This window comes from Schistocerca gregaria, chromosome 2 (genome assembly GCF_023897955.1).
Source record: "Schistocerca gregaria isolate iqSchGreg1 chromosome 2, iqSchGreg1.2, whole genome shotgun sequence".
In the NCBI taxonomy this organism is placed as follows: Eukaryota; Metazoa; Arthropoda; class Insecta; order Orthoptera; family Acrididae; genus Schistocerca; species Schistocerca gregaria.
In genome coordinates this window covers 1,054,770,961-1,054,798,245 of record NC_064921.1, presented here as the reverse complement: position 1 = coordinate 1,054,798,245, position 27,285 = coordinate 1,054,770,961, and the positions used below count along the sequence as shown (strand labels likewise).

Sequence of the window (27,285 nt, the reverse complement as noted above, 5' to 3'; positions counted from 1 at the left end):
TATGTGATGTACTTAGATGATGGAGACAGCAAGGCTTTCAGTGCAGCAGAAAACAGTAAGCCATAAAATGTTCCTGTACAAAAACTTCAGACATGTCACGAAAAGGCTGGGAACACTTCTGTGTAACCTAAAAACCAAGCTGGGTAATACAAAACTGTTTCATGGGTAGACAAGAAAATGTGCTGGAAGACTAACAGACAAAGTAATGGATGAATTACAGGAATATTATGGGAAGGCCGTTAGAGATAACCGTGACAATTTAGAGAAGAATATCAACCAATGAAAAGCCATGTCATGCTTTGTGTCCATCTCCACCAAACAATTGGGGTAAATATAGGCAAGCTGAATTTTCTGACACCCTGCATGAATTTACACATAAACATTCTCTTCCTTTGGCAGTAATGGAGGCAATCAAACCCATTTACACAGATATGGCAAATCCTGAGCTACTAAAGAAGTGTTTACATGGGAAGACCTGCAGTGTGAATGAGTCCTTCAATAATGTTGTGTGGTGCTGTGTGCCTAAAAATGTATTTGTTTGCCTTATGACTCTAACGTTAGCAGTGTCTGATGCTGTAATAACTTTTAATGGTGGGGACTATGAAAGGCTTAAGGTTCTGGAGAAGTTAGGGGTAAGATGTGGACAGACCTGCAGGACTTCAGGAACTGGATGAGCTTCGTGTACATGAAGCAGAGTTAGCTGCTCAGCAAATGACAAAAGAAGCAATAAAGAAAAGGGGGAGAGAAGAACAGGGCCATTGTGACACTGAAGAAGACACATAGTATGGGATAGGGCAATTCTAGTGCATAAAACACGCAGAAATGTAAGTATATATAAGAATTTGTAATTAAAAAGTTTTAAACGTCAATATCTCTGAACTACAGTTTTTGCAATAAATAAACTGTTTTCTAAAAAAACTGATGGTAGGGACATGAAATTTTCGCAACATGCCAAGTGTGAGATTCAATACATATGGAACCAGAATAATTAAAATATCCTGAATTGTTTTGTTTTTGTGTTCATTTATTTACAAAATTCTGTCAAAAATTGGGTGTTTGAAAAAAAGAAAACATATCACACAATACAATTTTAGTAATAATTCTAGTTCAGTAATTTAGAATGGTGCATTCAATAATTATGGAAAATTGTAAGATGCTGTCTTAAAAAGTTTCGAAGATAATGGGTCACAAAATTCGATAATTCAAGATTGGCGGCATAGGACATACAATGTTCCCTTAACTCTCTTTGTCATCCAAAGAGAGCAGGAATGGCAAAGAAACACAGCAATAGTGCATTAGGTCATCATAAAGAAAAGGTTGGGAATGTAATAGGAACACAGATTCTTAATGCTTGTACATATAAGATACACTCCTGGAAATGGAAAAAAGAACACATTTACACCGGTGTGTCAGACCCACCATACTTGCTCCGGACACTGCGAGAGGGCTGTACAAGCAATGATCACACGCACGGCACAGCGGACACACCAGGTGTTGGCCGTCGAATGGCGCTAGCTGCGCAGCATTTGTGCACCGCCGCCGTCAGTGTCAGCCAGTTTGCCGTGGCATACGGACCTCCATCGCAGTCTTTAACACTGGTAGCATGCCGTGACAGCGTGGACGTGAACCGTATGTGCAGTTGACGGACTTTGAGCGAGGGCATATAGTGGGCATGCGGGACGCCGGGTGGACGTACCGCCGAATTGCTCAACACGTGGGGCGTGAGGTCTCCACAGTACATCGATGTTGTCGCCAGTGGTTGGCGGAAGGTGCACGTGCCCGTCGACCTGGGACCGGACCGCAACGACGCACGGATGCACGCCAAGACCGTATGATCCTACGCAGTGCCGTAGGGGACCGTACCGCCACTTCCAAGCAAATTAGGAACACTGTTGCTCCTGGGGTATCGGCGAGGACCATTCGCAACCGTCTCCATGAAGCTGGGCTACGGTCTTGCACACCGTTAGGCCGTCTTCCGCTCACGCACCAACATCGTGCAGCCCGCCTCCAGTGGTGTCACGACAGGCGTGAATGGAGGGACAAATGGAGACGTGTCGTCTTCAGCGATGAGAGTCACTTCTGCCTTGGTGCCAATGATGGTCGTATGCGTGTTTGGCGCCGTGCAGGTGAGCGCCACAATCAGGACTGCATACGACCGAGGCGCACAGGGCCAACACCCGGCATCATGATATGGGGAGCGACCTCCTACACTGGCCGTACACCTCTGGTGATCGTCGAGGGGACACTGAATAGTGCACGGTACATCCAAACCGTCATCGAACCCATCGTTCTACCATTCCTAGACCGGCAAGGGAACTTGCTGTTCCAACAGGACAATGCACGTCCGCATGTATCCCGTGCCACCCAACGTGCTCTAGAATGTGTAAGTCAGCTACCCTGGCCAGCAAGATCTCCGGATCTGTCCCCCATTGAGCATGTTTGGAACTGGATGAAGCGTCGTCTCACGCGGTCTGCACGTCCACACGAACGCTGGTCCAACTGAGGCGCCAGGTGGAAATGGCATGGCAAGCCGTTCTACAGGACTACATCCAGCATCTCTACGTTCGTCTCTATGGGAGAATAGCAGCCTGCATTGCTGCGAAAGGTGGATATACACTGTACTAGTGCCGACACTGTGCATGCTCTGTTGCCTGTGTCTATGTGCCTGTGGTTCTGTCAGTGTGATCATGTGATGTATCTGACCCCAGGAATGTATGAATAAAGTTTCCCCTTCCTGGGACAATGAATTCAAGGCGTTCTTATTTCAATTTTGAGGAGTGTAGATACGAAACAGACATGACTGAAAATAAATGAGTGAGATTGCAGCTGATAAGGACATACTGAGTTGCTCACTCTTTATCCCGTTACGATTTACCAGATGCAATCGAAAGCTTGAGGTGTTAAACATACAGAAAATGAACTGAGCTTGAGTGAAACATTATGAAATGGCCTGTATAGAGACGTTTCAACTGTGTAGCCCAAAAGCACAAACGGTTCACCTGATTCAGTTGTGTGTTCTTGTTCTGGTGATGGTGCTGAAATGTTTATTACCGCGCGGGATTAGTCGAGCGGTCTAGGGCGCTGCAGTCATGGACTGTGCGGCTGGTCCCGGCGGAGGTTCGAGTCTTCTCTCGGGCATGGGTGTGTGTGTCTGTCCTTAGGATAATTTAGGTTAAGTAGTATGTAAGCTTAGGGACTGATGACCTCAGCGGTTAAGTCCCATAAGACTTCACACACATTTGAACATTTGAAATGCTTATTTAGTTTTTCAGTCATCATTCAGAATACACTGGTTGACAGTAATAGTGAAGCACGCAGAACGGGAACAGGAGACGAAGTTGAAACTTCACGGTTGGAGAGGCTATGCTGTGTTAGTTCAGTGATTGCATTATCGGGTCATGTTTACGAAGAACTTGGTAGCATAAGCACATTTGTCAGTATAATGTTGTTCCATCTTTGGCCTTGATGCAACACCGATTCGGTGGGGGAGCGTGTCGGAAAGCCGTCGCATCCTCTCCTGAAGCAAGCTGCTCCACGGCTGTGGTAACTGTTCCACGATAACACGGGTACTGGTACTGGAGTGGAGTTAAAGCAGTAAGTGGCTCGAAACAGCATATCCAGACACTCCGGGATGATGATGGCATTGAAACAGAGGACGACACGCGTAAAGCTGAAATACTAAACACCTTTTTCCAGAGCTCTTTCACAAAGGAAGAGCGAACTGCAGTTCCTTCTTTAAATCCTCGCACTAACGAAAAATGGCTGACATCGAAATAAGTGCCCAAGGAATTGAAAAGCAACTGGAATCACTCAACAGAGGAAAGTCCACTGGACCTAACGGGATACCAATTCGATTCTACACAGAGTACGCGAAAGAACTTGCTCCCTTCAAACAGCCGTGTACCGCAAGTCTCTAGAGGAACAGAAGGTTCCAAATGATTGTAAAAGACCACAGGTAGTTCCAGTTTTCAACAAGGGATGTCGAGCAGATGCCCAAAACTACAGGCCTATATTTCTGACGTCGATCTGTTGCAGAATTTAGAAATTTTTTTTTTTGTTCGAGTATAATTTCATTTCTTGCAACCCAGAATCTTCTCTGTAGGAATCGATATGGATTCCGGAAACAGCGATCGTGTGAGACACAACTCTCTTCATCTGTTCATGAGACCTAGAAAATATTAGATACAGGCTCCCAGGTGGATGCCATTTTCCTTGACTTCCGGAAGGCGTTCGACACAGTTCCGCACTGTCGCCTGATAAACAAAATAAGAATCTACATAATATCAGACCAGCTGCGTGGCTGGATTGAAGAGTTTTTAGCAAACAGAACACAGCATGTTGTTCTCAATGGAGACACATCTACAGAGGTTAAAGTAACCTTTGGCGTGCCACAGGGGAGTGTTATAGGACCATTGCTTTTCACAATATATATAAATGAGCTAATAGATAGTGTCGGAAGTTCCTTGCGGCTTTTCGCGGCTGCTGCTATAGTATACAGAGAAGTTAAAGCATTAGAAAATTGTAGCGAAATGCAGGAAGATCTGCAGCGGATAGGCACTTGGTGCAGGGAGTGGCAAACTGACCCTTAACATAGACAAATGTAATGTATTGCGGGTACACAGAAAGAAGGATCATTTATTGTATGATTATATGATAGCGGAACAAACACTGGTAGCAGTTACTTCTGTAAAATATCTGGGAGTATGCGTACGGAACGATTTAAAGTGGAATGATCACATAAAATTAATTGTTGGAAAGGCGGGTGCCAGGTTGAGATTCACTGGGAGAGTCCTTAGAAAATGTAGTCCACCAACAAAGGAGGTGGCTTACAAAACACTCTTTCGACCTATACTTGAGTATTACTGATCAGTGTGGGATCCGTACCAGATCGGGTTGACGGAGGAGATAGAGAAGATCCAAAGAAGAGTGGCGCGTTTCGTCACAGGGTTACTTGGTAAGCGTGATAGCGTTACGGAAATGTTTAGCAAACTCAAGTGGCAGACTGTGCAAGAGAGGTGCTCTGCATCGCGGTGTAGCTTGCTGTCCAGGTTTCGAGAGGGTGCGTTTCTGGATGAGGTATCGAATATATTGCTTCTCCCTTCTTATACCTCCCAAGGAGATCTCGAATGTAAAATTAGAGAGATTCGAGCGCGCACGGAGGCTTTCCGGCAGTCGTTCTTCCCGCGAACCGTACGCGACTGGAACAGGAAAGGGAGGTAGTGACAGTGGCTTGCGGAGTATAAATGTAGATGTAGATGTAGAGTTGACGTTCGGCCTAGCTCCGTACATACACTGTCCGGGACAGATCTAGGCATCTTATTAGCCACGTTCAACGGTACATCGATAGACGTGCAAGTTTTCGATGAGCATTCTCCTATTGAAAGGCGGTACCACGATACTTCCAAATTAGAGGTAACACGGGAGGTCGCAGAATATCCGTGACATACCACTGCGCCGCCACAGTTCCGTCAGTCACTGTCACCCGTGACCTGGAGTCACACCCGATGGACCCTCACACCGTGGCGCCGGGAGTAACACCGCTGTGGCTCTCTACAACGTTCCAGGACAGGGAGCTCTTCGCAGCCTAACAGACAAAATGATTGATCAACCAGAACAGTATTATGGGATGGCCATTAGAAATAATACTGAGGATTTGTTGAAAGTGAAGCAGGCAGTACGGGCTACCTTGTTCCACAGACTGTCAACCGATGAAAAACCTGTACACTACCTTTGCCCTCCTCGTCCTGATTCATAGTGCAATTACCGCAATGCCAGCACTCAAACAGTTCGTACAGCCACAAACATTCCATCCCAGGAGCAGTCACGGATATGATAAAACCTATTTACAGAGACCTGTCAAATCCTGAATTACTGAAGAAGTGTCTGCATGGTCACACTCAAAATCCCAGTGAGTCGTTCAATAATCTTATATGGACTCGCTTAATAAAAAAGTTTTTGTTGGAATGAAGACACTAACGTGGGGATGAGTAATGGGTTATTGCTTTTAGAAATGGCAACATTGGTAGGGTGAAAGTGCTACAGCATATGGGAATTAGTTCTGGAGCAAACGGCATCAGAGAACTTGAACGGATGGACAAGGTTCGCATTGACGAAGCAGAGTATGCAGCACAGTTGGTCACCAAGAAGTCCAGAAAGAAGAAAAGCAGATAAAACGAGGATAACGATCAGGATGATTGTGTACAGTGCGGTGCAGTGAGTAGCGTCATCCCGACAGACGGTTGCTGAAGAGGACCGAGTCGGTAAATGAAGAGAACGGTTGTAGTAAAAGTCACTTCAGAACTGAACGTCATATTCGCGAACCCTGTCAGCATCAACACAGCACGAAGGGAGCTCCATGAGCTGCGAATTGCAGGACGAGCTGCAAATGCAAAACCACGCATCAGTCATGAAAATGCCCATGACAGGAAAACTTAGTACTGAAGTTATTAAACCTGGAAGGTCATTTGGTTGGATGAGTCCAGTATTAAACAGTTCCCAATTTGTGGTCGAGTTTATGTCGGTGGAGTAAAGCACGGCAGGGGTTCGGTGATGATTCAGGCAATCACATCGTGGTATTCGATTAGCCCCGTGGCTGGTCAACAAGGTCTCAGTACTGTCGAGACTTACGTGACAGGTTTGGCTGATCAGGTGCAGGGTTTTTGTCTAATGGTGTGCTTTGTTACAAGACGACAAGGTACCTGCTCGCACAGTTGTCATCGACAGGACCAGTTTCGTGAACACCGGGATGCGCCTCTGGCCTCTACAGTCACCAGATCACTGAACTTTTATGGAATACCTGGGAGAGAAAATCATTCATGTCCTGTTTCATCCAATCCGAGACCACTGGAGGCTATTCTGAATGGCAACGGTTTTCCTACACGTTATTAGGCACTGTAATGTCTTGTGTTCTTGGTGTTCCCATATTTTTGGCTACCCCCTGTACATCTCAATACAACATTTACCCTCCATCTGTACGGAGGTGGGTTACTGCTCGGCCGGAAGTTCTTCATTTATTCAGTGGCTCCCTCCTTGTCGGTGTCTTCACAGCCAGACTCATCGTTTGCTGACATGCAAAGCCATGTCTAGTATCTGTCATGGAACGACGTCCATTTCGATCTCTTGACAAGATGAGATCTTCATTGGCAAGACTAAGCCAACTGTAATGTGTCTATGGTAAAGTAAGTGGTGATTTCTCCCCTCGCCCCTCCTCCCCTACCATAAAATGCTTAACAGCATACTCTTTAGTGTTTGGAGCATTTTTATTCGACTTTTGCAGACGATTATAAAAAATCCAGAGGTTCACTTTTAAAAACCTCAGCAAGTCATGGGATTTCTTTCCAGTCGCTTATCGCTTCTTTCACTTACGGTTACGACTTACATATGTGAATAATGACAAGATGCGGCGTGTCCCGAAGTCCACGTTAAAATGTAACTTCCCGAATTATTTAAAGGACAAGTCTTCCGAAGGTGGAAAGATAACCACCTCCAATAGGGCCTTACCCAGTAACGTACTGTGGTCTTCACATCTTGTTGTATGTCTCTTCTTTCACTCCAATAAGCTACACTGAAAGTATAAATAATATGTTAGTAGACTGTTGTAGACTGTTCTTTCTCTTCCTTATGATGATCTAAATTTTCTGGTCACCGTAAATACCTTTTTTTTCACCTTTAAGATATTAAAACAAAAATAAGATTTCAGATAAATGTCCTTGATGTAAATAGGTATCTGAATGACCAACAGGTTGGCAGAACTGCAACCTTTAGACTACAAAGCGTTGTTGTTAACCAAAAATGTAATGAATAAATTGCATGTATAACAACTATATGGTAGTTTATTTGGGGATAATGTACGACTGTGTCACGCAGTCAACTCCATACACTTAGCACACTTCGATCCAATTAAGAACAAATATCTGTCTCCGAAATTTAAAGCGTCCACAATAAAGGCAGGCGCTTCGCACTTCGACACTCATCTGTCTGGAAGTGCTTGGATTCAACTCTCCAGCTTGTTAGGCGATGACGAATGTTGGAATCCCACAGCAGCTTTCACAGTATGCGTATTACTTATTACTCATTTCTAGGTCCTGGCTAAAGCTGCGTACTTTCTCACATTGATGTGCAGGGGTTCACTACAGAATACGACGAATTCCCTTCTGCGAATCAGAAAGTTGCTACAGAAACATCTTCATCTTGAAAGTAATGCTTCCATAATTCAGTATAAACAGAACATGTTCTGCACCCATTGAGTTATGAAAAACGGAGCTCCATAATATAGTGGAAATCTTAATATCAAGCCTTGGAGAAGTAACCTTCCCAGAGCAAACATATTGTAGAACTGAAACGAATAGTAAAGGGGTGTTCAGAAGATCGATGTTCAACAAATTACAAAAACATTTTATTAAAAATATAGTGTACAACAAATAATTCATCAGTATAACTTTAAATCATAGAAAAAATATGACTGTTCATAGGTTGCAAAAGTTCCACTTACGGGCAAATAGTGTTAATTATCTTCACTTACTGATGACTTGCAGGATGAGTCTGTTGGAATGTATGCCAACAGTGATTTAACTCATTAGTATGGTCTGCTTTCAACAAAGCACTTGAAGCAAGTAGATACATTCAAGAGATCTGAAAGTAACATCACAATAGATGTATCGGAGATCATGTTCTGAAGTAAACAAGCAGCAGGACAGCTGCGCAACAACATCCTCTTTGTCTCTTTGAGGCAATGATAATTAACTAATCTCGAAAACGTTTTAGTGAGTGTAATTGAACTACTGGCCAAGTTTATTCAGAGCTGGAAAAATTCCAATATAACTTGTTCTTAACTGTCTAAAGTAACATTGTTATTGTCTTAAGCAAGGTAACCTTTTCAAGCAATTCTGGGGCCTTACATTACAGGAATTATATGAAGAGACGCAAATGCCACATTGAAGGCAAGGTGAAGAATTAGCAACATATAATCTGGTGTGAATGATTTACATGGAGCGATAATTGAATGCAGACTTTATAATTGTTGCGTGATTTTAACATAGGTATGAAATATACATGCTGTAAATTTTAATTCATTACCGAAGTTGAAAATAAAGAACCGACTACATAAAGCGACAGTGCAGTATTTTCTTCTCGGTAAAAGAGCTTGCAAGGATGCTGCCCAAAGCCAACGTCCTGGATTCTGTTTTAGCCTTGCTGCGATGCCTCGTCCTGTGTTTTGTGTGTAGCATTTGTTTCCGGTGTTAAAGTACGATGCGATAACACAGTGAAACAAATCGCTATTTATAAGGCTGGACGCAGTGGCGAGGACTGGTTTCCGTAGATAAATGACGCAGCGTATCTCTCCACGTAGCATGACACAGCAGTGTTTCTGTTTGTCGACCAGAAGCAGTAACTTCATCTTAATACTTTATTTTGAACCATCACATGTTTTCCTCGCGGTGCCTACGTCAAGCGAGAAGTCTCCTTGACTACGTCAGCTTTTGTTTTAGGTCAAAGTGGAAACGCAGCTTTAGAACAAGCGTCTAACGCTATACTATATCCCCTAACGGATCCTCAAGCAGAAAAATGTTAAAACTCCTAGAACACCTATTTGACGTGTATCACAAAAAAGACGAGAAAGCCGTTTCTGTGACTATTAGGGTAAAGATAATGAGCGGTAAAATGTAACTGGCTGCTTAAGTCACGGATAACGTACCGGTAAGGTATTATCCATATACTTTACAGTATCTCACCTGAACCAACAAAATTGTACACAAGATAACAATCGTCTTAGACAGAATACCACCACCCTCTTGGCTAATATATCAAGATGTTGCAGGACATCAAGACCACAGCCTTTAAATTGTTCGATAGTTGTGCGAGAACGAAAATAAGCTATAGTAACATCGCTATTAAAATTTAGGTAGTTCGGTATTGAGTATCATCCTACGAATCTCGTGCATCCCGTGCCACTTACTGCTATCTGTGTCTGCAAAAAACCTAACCATCTTCCTGATGTCCGTAAGTGCCACCACTAAACAAGTCACAAATGTCAACCGCCGTCTTCTAAAGAAGTATGCGCTTCATTTCCCAGTCGATTACTATTTTTAGAGGACGTATAGAGTGCCATTGACGTCAGTGGAGCAGTACGAACAACCTACAATTAGACACATCTCAACATTTTCGAAAACACTGTGTAGTGTTATTTAAGGCTGCAATACTCATTAATTCATACTAAAAGTACGAAGGAGCGGAAGCGCTTAATTTCGTCTTCGCTGTAGTACATCATAATACATTTCTGTTATTGACTTCCCCGACAAATTTGTCTTTCAGTTGCACCACAACTTCTCGAAGATGGCACGTCTCTTGTTGGTAGTTCCTCCAGCGCTGTAGAAACAGTTCAGGATCTGCGTCGAACTCCGAGCCAGGAACCGCCCTTGATAGCGAGGAAGATGCTGTCAGGTTTGATCTCGAGGGGCACCGGCGTCTTGGAGACCAACTGGAAACTGAATCGGGAGAGGAAGTGCACCAACAGCACCTTCATCTCCATCATCGCGAACCTCTGGCCTGGAACAACAGAACTTCCATTCGAAATGTCGTCACCAGTTTACCCTTTTTCTCTTCTTTGTTGCATTTGAAGCTCCACTGACAGAAAATGAATCGTTCTTGAACTAATATCGAACTTGCTTAATGAAATGATGTAACTGGTAAAGTGCAGTTCTGTTTTTGTTTGTTGCATTTGAAACTACGCTGACAGAAAAAGAATGGTTCTTGACCTAATTTCAAATTTGCTTAACGAAATGATGTAACTGGTAAAGTAAAGTGGGCTTGAATGTAAGATGAAAAATCTCCTTAAAGATTAGGTGGGAAATGAGAAATTTTATGTTATTGGAAGACCTAAAATTGTATGTTACTGCATCGATGAATTTGCTTTATGGTCCGCATCATCGAAGCTGTTAGCACCCATGTGTAGAGAAAACTAAAGAACAACATAACAGGATTTTTTCAAGAGCATAGGGATCCCATTCCTTAGAATAGTGCCGAAATATACATAAAAAGGTTGAAATAGAAATGAAGACGTTAGACAAGGACTAAAAATATTCAGTTTGATTGAGGAGATAATGAAATACTGGAACGAAAAACAGTAACGTCCTACACGATTTTGCGCAACTAGAAGTCCAAGTCGCTGTTGAACTACGAGCCAGAATACACGGTGAGGATAGCTGGGGAGAGACGGTTGAATCAAGACTTTCAGATGTGGAAAAAGGGGAAAAGGTTCGTTATTCATGCTGGTAATGTGCCTATTTCTTATAGGTGATTTTTTAAAGAAGTTCTTCGGTGCATTGTGCGTTGCGTCTCTCGTCGCTTGAGGATGTCAGCGTACGCGAAACATTGCCGGCCATGATCGTTTCGGCCGTACAAGGGCTGTAGTGAGGGGAAAGTACAAAGTTGCATGGGCGCGCCGACCTCCAGATCTTTGAAATGATACGGTGAGAGGTCAACGTCATTCACACTGTCCTAATTTCCGTTGTGAGAGGGTTCATTCGGCCATGACTTCATTGTTATGGATGACAGTGCACGACAACAGTGCAGATGGTGGAACTCTTGCAATGAGAGGCTATTCATCGAATGGAATGGCCTGGTCATCCCACCGACCTAAATCCAATCGAGCACGTATTTGATGCTTTGATGCCAACCACCCAGCTGGTGGAGTGCAGCGCCCCACCACATGAACTCCTCATCAAGCTTGTGGCCAGCATGAAAGCATCTTTTAAGGCATGCATTCCCGCCCGTGGTGGTCACACACCCATATCCCACCCTTTTTAATATCCAGAGGCCCATCATGACTACGGAGTGATTTGCTACGTGAATTGGAACTGACACATCAAGCGAAAGTTACTTCCTTCTTTAAATTTTGCCTACCACAGTAGTTGTTTATATAATGAACAACGGAGTTCTTTCTTGTCAAAAGAACAGAACAGAAAAGCAACATGACACGAGAAAATGTGGATAAACACTTACCAATGCAGATGCGAGGTCCAGATCCAAAAGGGCAGTACGTGAAAGGTTTGATGAGGTGTTTGTTCTCCGGGCTGAAGCGTTCCGGGTCGAAACGCTCCGGTTCCGTATAGTATTTCGGGTCGAAATGAATGGCGCGGATGGGTAGCCATACGACGTCTCCAGGTCGGAGGTCGATCCCCGGGCAGGTCTCAGTCGCCGGCAGTCGGTAGGGCCGCACACACTGTCGGTCCAAAGCAGAGAGCGGCGGGTACATGCGCAGGGTCTCTGTGAACAGCAGAAGAGCGAAGGTTGAGTGGTCCAACTGGCAATTAGCGATCTGAAACGAAAAGAATAAACCACTGACGACAGGACACTAGCTGAGATATTTGTGTTTTTTTTCACTTTGGGTATCTCACTGTAGCGGCTAGTATTCAGACCTTCGGATATACGTGAATGCTTAACACTGTGGCTGGCGCAGGACTTGGATGTAGACACACACTCTCTGGGAGTATAGTGCGACTGAGCTAGCCACGTACCCTTCAGAAATCGGCTCACAGTACCAACCTGTCAGTGACGTCGGTCGCGGAGGACAGACGTCTGCGATTGGATGTCAGTGAGATAAACATTTTCAAATAGTGACAAATATATACACTTTGTGATCAAAAGTATCCGGACACCTGGCTGAAAAATGACTTACAAGTTCGTGGCGTCCTTCGTCGCTAGTACTGGAACTGAATATGGTGTAGGCCCAGTCTTAGCCTCTCATGGGCATACGTTCAATCAGGTCCTGGAAGGTTTCTTGGGGAATGGCAGCCCATTCTTAGTGAAGTGCTGCACTGAGGAGAGGTGTCGATGTTGGTTGGTGAGGTCTGGCACGAAGTCGACATTCCAAAACATCACAAAGGTGTTCTATAGGATTCGGGTCAGGACTCTGTATAGACCAGTCCATTACAGGGATGTTATTGTCGTGTAACCACTCCGCCACAAGTCGTGCATTATGAACAGGTGCTCGATCGTGTTGAAAGATGCAATCGCCATCCCCGAAATTGCTCTTCAGCAGTGGGAAGTAAGAAGCTGCTTAAAACATCAATGTAGGCCTGTGGTGTGATAGTTCCACGCAAAACAAAAAGCGCTCTGCATGAAAACCACGGCCACACCATAAAACCACCGCCTCCGAATTTAACTGTTGGCAGAGCACACGCCGGCAGATGACGTTCACCGGACATTCGTCATACCCACACCCTGCCATCGGATCGCCACATTGTGTACCATATTCTTCACTCCACACAACGCTTTTCCACTATTCAGATGTCCAATGTTTACGTTCCTTACACCAAGCGAGGCGTCGGTTGGTATTTACCATCGTGATGCGTGGCTTATTAGCAGCCTCTCGACTATGAAATCCAAGTTTTCTCACATTCCGCCTAACTGTCGTAGTACTTGCAGTGGATCCTGATGCAGTTTGGTGTGATGGTCTGGATAGATGTCTGTCTATCACACATTACGATCCTCTTCAACTGTCGCCGGTTTCTGTCAGTCAGCAGACGAGGTTGGGCTGTACGCTCGTGTGCTGTACGTGTCCCTTCACGCTTCCACTTCACTATCATACTGGAAACAGTGGACCTCGGGATTTTTAGTAGTGTGGAAATCTCTCGTACAAGCGTATGACACAAGTGACACCCGATCACCTGACCACGTTCGAAGTCCGTGAGTTCCACGGAGCGCCCCATTCTGCTCTCTCACGATGTCTAAGGACTACTGAGGTTGCTGATATGGAGTACATGGCAGTGGGTGGCAGCACCATGCACCTAGTATGAAAAACGTATGTTTATGGTCGTGTCCGGGTACTTTTGATCACACAGTGTATCTATCTTGTAACCTTTATGAATTTATTAATGTAAAACTGTGTACAAGAGTATGTATAGGGATGATGAATAGTAAATGTTGTAAGAGTTTTGTAATAGCTATTTCCAAAGACATTTTCTGTAGGGAAATAAGTCCAGTATAATATAACCAAAGAACAACCAAAGGGAGAGGTTAGCTTGCGTGGCATCACGTCTGTTGTTTTCTGCACCGTGAAGAGAGAGGCAGCTACGAAGTCAGGTTGGGATACTGCTTTCGGGGCTGAGACTGCTCCCCGTAATCCACGGAAGGCACTGGCAAGTATCTAAGCTGGACTACTGAAGAGTTCAAGTCGCTCCGGCTGCTCCACGATTTATAGTATGTTTGTTGCAGTAAAATATGCATTTCCTTCGTTACGAGGGACCTTCTGCAAGGAGACGTTGTTGTTGTTGTTGTCTTCAGTCCTGAGACTAGTTTGTGCAGCTCTCCATGCTACTCTATCCTGTGCAAGCTGCTTCATCTCCCAGTACCTACTGCAACCTACATCCTTCTGAATAAACCTACTCCTGCATTACCCCTATAAGGAGACGTTAACTAATTTTAAGTTTAACGGGAGTGCACGCTCTCTAGTGAATACGATATGCAAACAGTTAAAGCACAATGACACAAACATCAAAGTTCACGCGATTCGCAGGCAGGTAGCGAACACAACTTTCGTGCCTTATGTTTCCTTGATGACTGTGGCGTCAGGAAACGGACTGGGCCTCAGAGTTGAATACAAAGATCAAATTTACCAAATCGTGGAGAAGCGAACCTCGCACTAGACACGATAAACGCTAGGGAAAAGCAAAAAAGATTGCAGACTTACTAGCAACAGTACAAAAAGTATTCATTAAGATGTTTTATAAAAATTTAATTTTGTGCATGGGAACTTCTTCCTGTCGACTCGACACAGTATCTCTATTGCGATCCCAACTGGAATTCCACATCAAACCTGTGGCACGAAGATCGGTGGTAGGCACAGGCTCAAGGGGAGCTGTCACGAGAGAAGCCAGAGACACACCGACAAGAAACGTGCCGCCGACGCCGTTTCGACAGCAAGAACCTAGGCCGCTCCACTGACCAGAGGCCTAGTCTGGCACTTGGCATTCACTCGCAGAGCGGCCTTGCTTCTTAACAGGCTACGACAGTCCATAGCGGAACAGATTAGTGTGACATCAAGATTACCGATATTGTCTGCGAGAGGACTGTTACTGATGAGCTTGTAGCACGAACATGGACTCCATTCGTGTTCACTATCAGTGTCATGTAAATAAAGAAACGTATTAATCCACACATGCATCAGTGTTGTAGAAAGAGGATACCGGCCACACACAACAACGTCCTCTCCCTTGGTTCCTGCGGTAAATACTCTACAGTGGCGACGAGGATGGGATACTACACTGGCGACGAGGACTCTACAGTGGCGACGAGGATAATTCAGTAGAGATCGAAATTAATCAACTTGGCCGAAGAGTTTGCTTACTTTCCTTGTGGTTTAGCTTGCAGGGGTGATCGTATTCATGTATTTCTGTTGCTCATTTTTTGTTGCGTTCTTACTTGTATTCTAGAAGGGGAGCCGCAGAACTAATCAAATTTACCTTTTGAGAGGCTTTGCTTGCTTTATTAGCTTCAACGTATTTGTGTAAACCATGAATTCCCTACCCCCTCCACCCTCTGCCTCCACGCGCCAGCCGCAGACGGCCAATGTGATGGAGCTAACACAAGTTGTTCATTTTTGGAACGGACAAATTACTACGTCACTGGCGACGGTACAACTACAGGCTGCACAAGCTGCGTCGGCCGCACAACCACAGCTGACCAACCAACCAGCCCACCAATCTCTCCGACCAGCATACCAGCGTTCTGGCTGTTTAAGCAATCAGAAGGGGAATGGATTGAATACCTGACTCATTTCCAAGCGCAGTCTCATGTTCGTCGTGTGTGTTCAGGGTACTGTAAAGTTACAATACTCCCTTTCGGTTGTGGGATCCCCAGTGTTCAGACTAGTACAAAAACTGTTCCCAACCGTGCCTCCACACGAACTCAGCTGTTACTCGCTGCATTAACTCAATACTACGACCAGAAAGTCCAGGCAGCTGCAGCTAGACATCACTTCTTTCGCTTGCAGATAAATGCGGAACAGGCGTACTGCTAGTGGTACTCAGAGTTAACGAGCATGACTAGGAAGCGTAAATTTAAGTGCAGTTCAAAAAATGGTTCAAATGTCTCTGAGCACTATGCGACTTAACATCTGTGGTCATCAGTCGCCTAGAACTTAGAACTGCTTAAACCTAACTAACCTAAGGACATCACACACATCCATGCCCGAGGCAGGATTCGAACCTGCGACCGTAGCAGTCGCGCGGTTCCGGACGGAGCGCCTAGAACCGCGAAACCACCGCGGCCGGCTTAAGTGCCGTTGAGGCAACTTTTACGGTGGTATAATGATCCGTGATGCAATAACATTCAGTGTCCCAGATAGCAGAATACGGGAACAGGTCTTAAAATACTCTGATCCATCACTTCCACAGGTATTGCAAATCTTACAGCATTAGGATTCGGGTGCCATTACGGCCGATAAGTCTGACGAGGCCCCGATTTGTCGGTTCGAGTCGCCCATTGTTCGCGACCGCCCCAAGCAGCCTCAACAACTAGCGAGTACACAGCCGCGAGAGCAGCCACGTAGACGTGTAAACAGACCTGTGAACTTAGTGAAATCTTTCCCTTGTTCGCCATAAAAGACAGGATTGTCCATCACGTAACGCAACATGCTACAAGTGTGGAGAAACAGACCATGTCAAAGCAATTTGTTTGCAACGGCACCAAAAAGCCAATTTTACCTGCTCCCAGAAAAACACTTGCTCGTGTATCTTGCAGTCAACGCTGTGTTTTCAAAACCTACAACAGGTTCCTACAAAAGTAAGACTAATGTTGTGCCTCCTCCTCGTCCTATTGCAGTGCAACGACGTTCTAACAAACTGTTTGTCCTATTACGAATTGCTGGCGTCGTGTGACCTTTCAGCTAGAAACAGGTGCTTCAGTATCTTTGATTACCGTACAAGCAGTAAGGCACATCGCACCTTTCGAAATCTAGAAAGCACTGCAATGCTTACAAGGGACAGAAAACCGCAGTGCTTGGACAGGGTAGTTTGCCTGCCACTTACAAATCTCACAATAGGATGGCGAATGTTACTGTGTTGAAATCGAGAGACAGTGAGAACATGTTCTGTTTAGATGCCTTTAATTTGTTGGGCCTTAGCATACAAGACAATGTACTTTCAGTGATTGCTTTCACTCCAAAAGACAGAGTTACTAGCTTGCTGAAAGAACTTCCTCAACTAGTTTCAGAAGAGATGGGAAAAGCTAATGTCACTGTAGCGCATCCTACATTGAATGACAATGCACAGCCTAAGTCTCTGCAGGCCATCCGCGTTCCAATTGCTTTAAGAGACAAGGAGCCAGTAAATTGAAAGAATTGCAAGATTATGGTGTAATTGCTCCCATTCAAGCTAGTCAGTGGTTAAGTCCTCTAGTTTGGTTGCCTAAGAATTCTGGTCGCATTCGCATTTGTGTTGACTTCAAGTCTACAGTCAACCTAGAAACAAATTGACACTTATGCATTACCTCGTCCTGAGGTACTCATGGACAGGCTTGGTGAAGGCGTCACTTTTATAAGATAGATTTGTGTTATGACTACTTGCAAATTCCACTTGATGAAGAATCACAGAAAGTGTTTGTTGTAAATTCAGACTTAGGAGTGTTCAAGTGTTTGCGTTTGCCATTCGGCAGTGCTTTCGCACCCGCCATTTTTCAGTGTTACTTGCAACAGCTGACTGCAGAAGTGCCATTTTGTTCAAACTCCCTCTCTCTCGCTCTCTCTCTCTCTCTCTCTCGCTCTCTCTCTCTCTCTCTCTCCCCTTGTGCTTGTGTCCCGCACTTTCGCAGAGTCGGCATGGTCATCGTCTGATTTGGCGAGGTTAACTTGAGGGGTGACCGGATCCCCTTCCTGTCGCCACCTCGGGGAATGAGATGAGATTGAAGACAGCACAACACGACGACGAGGACAACACAACACCCAGTATGTGAGCGGAGAAAAATCCCCGACGCAGCCGGGAATCGAACCCGGACCCCTTGGCGCGGCATTCGGTCGCGCTGACCAGTCAGCTATCGGGGCGGAGATTCCGCGCGGCTTGAGGCGCCATGTCACGGATTGTGCGGCTCCTCCCGCCGGAGATTCGAGTCCTCCCTCGGGCATGGGTGTGTGTGTGGTTCTTAGCATAAGTTACTTTACGTTAGTTTAAGTAGTGTGTAAGTCTAGGGACCGATAAACCCAGCAGTCTGGTCCCATAGGAATTCACACACGCACACACATGTGATAAACAGTCAGGGTGTGCACCCCCTCCAATCTCACTTGCTTGCAATCCGTGACCTGTCTGTTCCTCGCAATGTGTCTGAACTGCAGTCAGTACTAGGCAAGATGACATACTATATTCGGTTCATACCGAATGCTGTACCGATCGCGGACCCATTGCATCACTTGCGTCGCGACAATCTATCTTCCGTGTGGACCAAAGAATGCCAAGAAGCATTTCAGAAACTCAAAAATGTCTTGCTTAGTGAGAGTTACTAAGTGCAATTTGACCGTGGCAAGCTAGCAGTTTTGCAAGTGAACACTTCTTCCTACAGAATTGTGCGCCGAAATTTTGCACGTCGGCATAACCTTTGAGTTCAAAATGGTGTGATAACAGTTCAAAAGCACAGTGGACCATCGTTTGTACTTATTCTCTACGTGCTGCGAAAGGATGTATTGCGACTGTTCCACCAAGGACACAGGGAGTTGTTCGCACCAAACAGTTAACGCGACGCACTGAACTTGGCAGGGCATGGACGCCCATACTGAACAGATGACACCACAGGGTCCCGCATGCGCGGAAAACCAATCCGCTCGGCCACAGACATTTGCAGCTTGGCGTAAGACTCAGTACCTGTGGCAACGAGTGAACATGGACTTTGCAGGACCATTTTGGAGCACTCGTTGGCTCATGCTGGTAGACTCTTTTAGCAATTTCCCATTTGCCGTGCCTTTGGCTACTACCACATCCCGTAGCACAATTCAAGCTTTGACCTATATATTTTGCATAGAAGGTTTGCCAGAAGTACTCCACACTTCTCTCACTTGATTTCGAACAGTGCTGGCCGTTGCGGTCGAGTGTTTCCAGCCGATGCAGTCCGGAACCGCGCTGATGCTGCTGCTACGGTCGCAGGTTCGAATCCCGCCTCGGGAATGGATGTGTGTGATGTCCTTAGGTTAGTTAGGTTTAAGTAGTTCTAAGTCTATGGGGCTGATGACCTCAGATCTTGAGTCCCACAGCGCTTAGAGCCATTTTGATTTTGAACAGTTTTGTGAACGAAATGGCTTTGACCACCTAAGGAGCGCTCCGCTTCACGCCCACTCAGTGGAGGAGCGGGACGCTGTGTACGCACTTCCAAACAACCGCTGCTCACGCTTCGCACCACCCACACTCAGAAACAGGCGCCGGAACTCTCTGCGCCTGCTGTCGCTTGTCGGGCCATCAGCGGCGGCACCTCCGCATGGCCGCCGCATCGGACGCTGGCACCCCTGCTCCGCCACTGCAGCGTCTGGCGCCGCCAGTGGTCCTCGAGTATCGTTTTGCGCTGACCGATCTGGTTCTCTTCAAGGTTAACGGCGACCGTGGGCTCTGGGAGAGAGACGTGGTCCAGGAGCGCACTGCCTGTTTCATGTACTGGATTGCACGTCCAGATGGTTTGCAGCGCCGCCACCACAACCAGATTCGTGCACTTCATTTTCCCCGTGGTTCTGCTGCTTTCCTCCTCCCAGATTCGCTGCCTCACGGCACCGCGCGGCCTCTGCAGCAGCCCGCTGGTGACATCAGGGCAGCCCAGCAGGAGCAGATTCTGTGAGGGCTCCAACTCCCGTGCGTGAAACAGGCTCAGAGGCGGATTTCTTTGTTACCGGTTTAATGTGTTGAATATTTGGCGTTAATCATCCGACGCCTTTGTGGTGGAAGACGCTAAGCTTAATTATGTTCGTTTTATTAGCTTGGGATTAATTACCCACAGCCTAGAGAAACAGTTAAAACCAAAACTGTTTAAATTTTGTTGAACGAGGCTAAATCCTCTCATTATCAAACACTGGAAGACTATAGTGTGTGTAAAATTTGTGTTGCATTATACGAAAAGTTAGTTTTTCACGAATGTCAATTTTAATGACGAGATACCTCCATGTTGGACAGTGTTTGAAGTACCCATCATTGGTTTCCCTCCTACAAGACGAAAGATGTCCTCTTCAAAGTGGAGAGTGCGGTGCTTTCATGGAGCACCACAGTAAACCCCTCCAGTTACGAACGTACCTGTTTCTCGTAGCCATTGTTGTGGTCGGACGAAACTGATATGTGACGTCATAAGTACAGCAGATATTGGCGACAGGGCTCTTTTCTTAGTTTATGGGTGCCTTGAAGCGAGCTCCTTATCAAAACTGTACCTCCAGAGTTCTGTACAGGAGGTCTGGAACAGTGTGCAGATACGTTGAAGACGCTCCAGGTCGGCCTTCGTCCTACTGGTCGTCCACCCTTTCGGACTCGTGGTGGGGTCGCGAGGTGGCGCACACGATCGACCGGCGGGGAGAGGGGCAGTGACAGCGTGTGACCGGTAGTGGACACGAGAGGTGACACTGGCGGCGAATACTGTCGCGATGGAAACGTGCACCGGAGTCGCCGCTGGCTCCATTGAGCGTGTTTTGGGACGCACTGCGTAGCGAAGAAGTTTGGTGGTCGTCAGCTGATACGTATTGTTGCGACGTCCTCGTGAGCTGCCAGCAGGTAGCTGCAGAAAGTCAGCATCGAAGAGACGGTGTCGAAGCCGGCGAAGAAGAATATTATCTCCTATGCTGTCACATCCTCGTCGGCGATCTACATTTCCGATACTTTTGGACACAGACCTCAACTGCCGTTATGAGGTGAATTCGTTGTACTTACGACATTCGTTGGAGACGTATTTTCTGCTCTCTGTGTTGCTAGTGTGATGAACCTGAGGCAGATTACGGATTCTTAATCACGAAACTTTTAGTACAGTTTCTCTTGTCGTGCCATTTTGACTGTAGTAATACGTATTGGTGTCTGATGGCATCAATATTCTGGTTTACCGTTGAAACCTTGAGGCTTACTATATATTATTTCTCAATCTTAGTGTTTAGCCTGTTTCAGAGAGCGTGTCACACTCAGAGTGTCACACAATCGATGCACCAATGGATGGTCATTCAGTGAGTTCGTCCTCCGGGGCCTTGAATGTTTGCGTCTATCAGGGACATATACTTGTTGTAACTCTAATGTATCGTTTCACGCCTTTCTTTGAAGTAATCTTGTATGTGACTTTAATGTGATTTTAGTTGCTTGTTTTAAATGCCAGGGGTTTGAGTGTGATTCACTTACTGCTTGGAGGCAGTGACAATTAGTTTCATGTGTTTTGAAGCTAATATGATGTTGTTTTATCTAATATTATTCTAAGTGGACTACTTTGGGTTCGTTAGCGCAGGATCGTTTATTTAAGAAGTTTAAATCGTAGCCGACCCACTTTCTTGCCCTGGGGAAGTAGCGCTTTAACACACTTTCTATCCATGTGGATGACTGTCAAACCCTATAATGGAGACTGATCATATGGGACTCCCTTGTGTAGCTGCCTTAACCGTTATTACAGTTTGGAGAAATATAATCAATGTTTCTTCCTTTCAGTAACGTACGTAGAGCACGAAACAGCACCAATATACACTCCTGGAAATGGAAAAAAGAACACATTGACACCGGTGTGTCAGACCCACCATACTTGCTCCGGACACTGCGAGAGGGCTGTACAAGCAATGATCACACGCACGGCACAGCGGACACACCAGGAACCGCGGTATTGGCCGTCGAATGGCACTAGCTGCGCAGCATTTGTGCACCGCCGCCGTCAGTGTCAGCCAGTTTGCCGTGGCATACGGAGCTCCATCGCAGTCTTTAACCCTGATAGCATGCCGCGACAGCGTGGACGTGAACCGTATGTGCAGTTGACGGACTTTGAGCGAGGGCGTATAGTGGGCATGCGGGAGGCCGGGTGGACGTACCGCCGAATTGCTCAACACGTGGGGCGTGAGGTCTCCACAGTACATCGATGTTGTTGCCAGAGGTCGGCAGAAGGTGCACGTGCCCGTCGACCTGGGACCGGACCGCAGCGACGCACAGATGCACTGCAAGACCGTAGGATCCTACGCAGTGCCGTAGGGGACCGCACCGCCACTTCCCAGCAAATTAGGGACACTGTTGCTCCTTGGGTATCGGCGAGGACCATTCGCAACCGTCTCCATGAAGCTGGGCTACGGTCCCGCACACCGTTAGGCCGTCATCCGCTGACGCCCCAACATCGTGCAGCCCGCCTCCAGTGTTGTCGCGACAGGCGTGAATGGAGGGACAAATGGAGACGTGTCGTCTTCAGCGATGAGAGTCGCTTCTGCCTTGGTGCCAATGATGGTCGTATGCGTGTTTGGCGCCGTGCAGGTGAGCGCCACAATCAGGACTGCATACGACCGAGGCACACAGGGCCAACACCCGGCATCATGGTGTGGGGAGCGATCTCCTACACTGGCCGTACACCTCTGGTGATCGTTCAGGGGACACTGAATAGTGCACGGTACATCCAAGCTGTCATCGAACCCATCGTTCTACCATTCCTAGACCGACAAGGGAACTTGCTGTTCCAACAGGACAATGCACGTCCACACGTATCCCGTGCCACCCAACGTGCTCTAAAATGTGTAAGTCAACTACCCTGGCCAGCAAGATCTCCGGATCTGTCCCCCATTGAACATGTTTGGGACTGTATGAAGCGTCGTCTCACGCGGTCTGCACGTCCAGCACGAACGCTGGTCCAACTGAGGCGCCAGGTGGAAATGGCATGGCAAGCCGTTCCACAGGACTACATCCAGCATCTCTACGATCGTCTCCATGGGAGAATAGCAGCCGGCATTGCTACGAAAGGTGAATATACACTGTACTAGTGCCGACATTGTGCATGCTCTGTTGCCTGTGTCTATGTGCCTGTGGTTCTGTCAGTGTGATCATGTGATGTATCTGACCCCAGGAATGTATGAATAAAGTTTCCCCTTCCTGGGACAATGAATTCACGGTGTTCTTATTTTAATTTCCAGGAGTCTAGAAACAGCCAGTGAAAGAGTGTACTCCCGACAATGCAGTCGATACCCACTTCACTGAGGAGGGTTCTAGCTTACCAGAGAGCACCATGTCGAGGTACTGGCAGCCCATGACCTGCTCGTAGCTGGGCTGCCCCGCGCTCTTCTGCATCAGCTGGTCCACTTCCCGCTGCAGCCGCCTCTGGACGTCCTCGTGAGCTGCCAGCAGGTAGCTGCAGAAGGTCAACACCGTAGACACGGTGTCAAAGCCGGCGAAGAAGAATATCATCGCCTGGGCTGCCACATCTTCGTCGGTGAGGCCTGCCATCATACACAGAAGGTAAGCACTATTCTAAAGAACACATAAATCGTGAAAACAGAAATTTCTGCTCTGCCGGTATCTGGATTACTTAGTTGTACCGAGTGTGGCAGGAAAGCGCCAATCTAAAAGGTGAAAAAAACGACAAGTGCGAGTAAAATTCGCGCACCGAGCGTCCCGTACACAACTGTGTATACAGGGTGGTCCACGAAGCAAATACCTTCCGCACTGGCGGAATGTTACGTGATACCACGTACTTATACGTGTGCGACTATTACAGCGCCATCTATCACAAAGCGAAAAAAGTGGTCCAACTAAAACATTCATATTTCTTTACGTACTACACGAATATGTAATAAAAAATGGGACTTCCTATTTTTAAAAAACGCAGTTTATATCCGTTTGACCTATGGCAGCGCAATCTAGCGGGCCAACCGTAGCGCCATCTGGTTTCCCCCTTCAAGCTAGACAAGTTTAGTTCTTTGTAGTTTTCTCGTTTGACGCTTATTTCGTGAGATTTTTTTGCCCGTTCACGATCAATGGACCAACCTGTATATATAGTTCATCCGTCCCGGAAATCGAGAATTTTTCCTTTTATCGACATCGATGCTAGCGCGATATCAAAATATGTCACACAAATGGCAGTATATTTTGATTGTATTGACTTAGAAACTTAAATGTTTTACGCCGCAAAGGGACCATAGACCTTAGTATGTGACATAGATTTCGACTTGATACGTGAACCCTTTCGGAGACAAAGGGCTATTAACAAACGGACAGTTACGCAGACAGATAACAAACGACAATATTTATTTCGTGTCATGTAATTGAATTACAAATTATCAATTTTATGATTTTTTTTCCTTTACTTGTACTGTGGAACCATATTTCTTGCCAAATTTCATGATTCTATGTTAGCGGGAAGTGAGATGGTATGAAAATATGTGACATATCCGGCCGTATCTTTTCATTTCATTGAAGTAGGAGCCCAAATTTTCTACATCGTCGAGGGGCTGCTGGTTTTCATATGTAACACAGGTTTCAACTTGATGTGCCAAACCGTTCCGGAGAGAAACTTGTCTTAATAGTCAGACAGACGGACAACAAAGTCCTATAAGATTCCGTTTTTACCGATTGTGATAACTGGTAAAAACGGAACCTAATGATAATAACAAAGTATGTGGCGTGGAGACACATTGCTAGCCATTACGACTGCGACGCCAAGAACGTTAGCAAGCAGCTAACTATTACATAATGAGATTTTCACTCTGCAGCAGAGTGTGCACAGATATGAAACTTCCTTGAAGATTAAAACTGTGTGCGGGTCCGAGACTCGAACTCGGGACCTTTGCTTTTTGCGGGCAAGTTCTCTACCATCTGAGCTACCCAAGCACAACTCACAGCCCCTCCTCACAGCTCTTCTTCTGCCAGTACCTCTTCTCCTACCTATTCCGATGCAGAGGGAATTCTCATTCTGGAAACATCCCCCAGACTGTGGCTAAGCCATGTCCCGCAATATCCTTTCTTTCAGGAGTGCTAGTTGTACAAGGTTCGCAGGAGAGCTTCTGTAAAGTTTGGAATGTAGAAGACGAGGCACTGACAGAAGTAGGGCTGTGAGGACGGTGCGTGAGTCGTACTTGGGTAGCTCAGTTGGTAGAGCACTTGCCCGAGAAAGGCAAAGGTCCCGGGTTCGAGTCTCCGTCCGGCAAACGTTTTTGAGCTGCCAGCAAGTTTCAGATTAAATATTAAATGTGGTCCGCATACAGCAAAAAAAGAACAAAACATTATTAAATTTGTAGGTAACTTTGGGTTATAAAAGGTGCAAAATAGTACACGGAACAGCCAATCGACTTAATAATAATGGCTGTAATCCACCATCGAGTAGGAGAGAGCATGAGTGATAGATACGAATACGCCATTCCAAGCATTTCAGTTTGAGGGCAATCATTGGTCGATCGTTCCAATTTACGTAACAATCAAGATCACCACATTTGAATCATCTCATATGGGTATTAAACTTGTTCTTTCGGTGATTTATTCGTTACTTCTGTTCTGCATGTCCTCAAAGAAATTTCAGAGAATGTCATTGTCCTACGGTTACTGGTTTTTAATGAGGCCCCTAGGTCCCTCTCAAGTAGCGAAAGTTTAATTATAATCACCCAGTACAATGTCAAAGAAGTGAGCTCTTTCACCAGGACAAAGACCGTTCTCACACCTGTTATTCAATTTTTGTCTTTAAAAAAATTTGGCTACCTTTGTCATGATTCATGCATAACCGAAAAGTCTGAAAATGTACGTAAATGAAACCACTCAAACCAGCCGACTGAGTAAATATATTCGTATGAATGAAGTAACTGTCAGAGATTTGTGTCTCAGATGAAGTAAAACGACTCTTGCCAGGGGAGTTAGTGAACACGTTCACATGGCAGACAAGGCCGCACAGACTAGTTCCACCGTTGTTTCATTCGAGTGAAAAATCCGATTGAACGAAAAAACAATCGACGGGTCATGCCAGTTGGTTCTCCCGTTAGTCTGTATAGGCTGGGGATGGAGTAAGAGGCGAGGTGTGTGGTCGATTAAAGTAACGGTAATACTGTTAGTTAACAGGGGAGAGACGACACGATACTGCAAGTGGTTTCCACATAATGTGTCTTGCCTAGGTCGTTTCGTATAAAACTGGAACAATTATGACTGGTAATGATCATACATGTATGAGAGGTACAATTATGATTTCAACAGTTTGCATAAAAGAAGCCACGAATCGTAGTGACGGATATTTTGAAGAATTACAAAGGTATCGCTATATATTAGCAGTATATACTAGTAATAATCACAGTAACCGCGGTCATATTGGTTAAGAACACAGTAATTGTCAGAAGCAAATACGTCCAACAGATATGGGCTCTGCCTCTAACTAAACCGTCCTATCGTCGAAAATTAATTAATTATGACAACGGTTTATTAGTATAGAGCTTACACAGCCCAGATCGCAGAACTGCCTGATGCACATTATGATACTACACTCATACGATTAAAGACCATACTCACACATTTAAAAAGGGTACAACACAGGGATGAAATCTTTCGGCCCTATTGTTTAATTTGTACACCGAAGAAAGAATGACAGAAGTAAAAGAAAGGTTCAGGAATGGAATTAAAATTCAAGGCTACAGGTGAAAGGATATGAGTGATACGATTCGGTGATGAAAAGTGAAGAAAAAGTACAGGATGTGTTGTATGGAATGAACATGTGTATGAGTTCACAATATGGATTCAGAGTAACTCAAAGAAAGACGAAAGTAATGAGAAGTAACAGAACCGAGAATAGCGAGGAATCTAACATCGGAATTGGAGATCACAAAGTAGATGAAGATATGGAATTTTACTACCTGGGCATTAAAACAAAAACAATGATGGGCGGAGTAAGGACGAAGTAAAAATCAGACTAGCACTAATTTAAGGGAGAAATTTCTGAGAATGTGCGTTTGAAATAGAATTATTGAAACAAGGACTATGGGAAAACCAGAACAGAAGAGAATCGAAGCATTGAGATGTGAAAGTTCCAGGGAGATTAAAACTGTGTGCCGGACCGAGACTCGAACCCGGGGACCTTTGCCGTTCGCGGGCAAGTGCTCTACCACCTGAGCTACCCAAGCAAGACTCTAGGCTTCAATTCCGCAAGTACGTCCTCTCCTACCTTCCTGTGAGGTCGGATCGTGAGTCGTACTTGGGTAGCTCAGATGGTAGAGCACTTTCCCGCGAAAGGCGAAGGTCCCGAGTTCGCGTCTCGGTCCGACACACCACTGCAGAGTGAAAATTTATTCATTGCGTTTTTTCCTACAGACGAAAGTTGAAAATTAGATGGACTGATACGGTAAAAAATGAGGAGTCTCTCAGCAGA

General features: G+C 45.7%; 1 protein-coding gene across 2 annotated transcripts in view; it reads right to left on the bottom strand.

Annotated features, from left to right (window-relative positions):
* Positions 1–8,373: 8,373 nt before the first annotated feature.
* LOC126335587 (cytochrome P450 9e2-like) overlaps positions 8,374–27,285 on the bottom strand; it is a 59,804-nt gene continuing 40,892 nt past the window's right edge. For both annotated transcript variants that reach the window (XM_049999024.1, XM_049999023.1), the window contains exons 6-8: positions 23,165–23,386; positions 12,001–12,264; positions 8,374–10,545 (exon numbers count right to left, since the gene is read on the bottom strand). In XM_049999024.1, the coding sequence (XP_049854981.1) occupies positions 10,379–10,545; positions 12,001–12,264; positions 23,165–23,386 (653 nt within the window). In that variant the 3' untranslated portion in view covers positions 8,374–10,378. The remainder of the gene's footprint in view (positions 10,546–12,000; positions 12,265–23,164; positions 23,387–27,285) is intronic.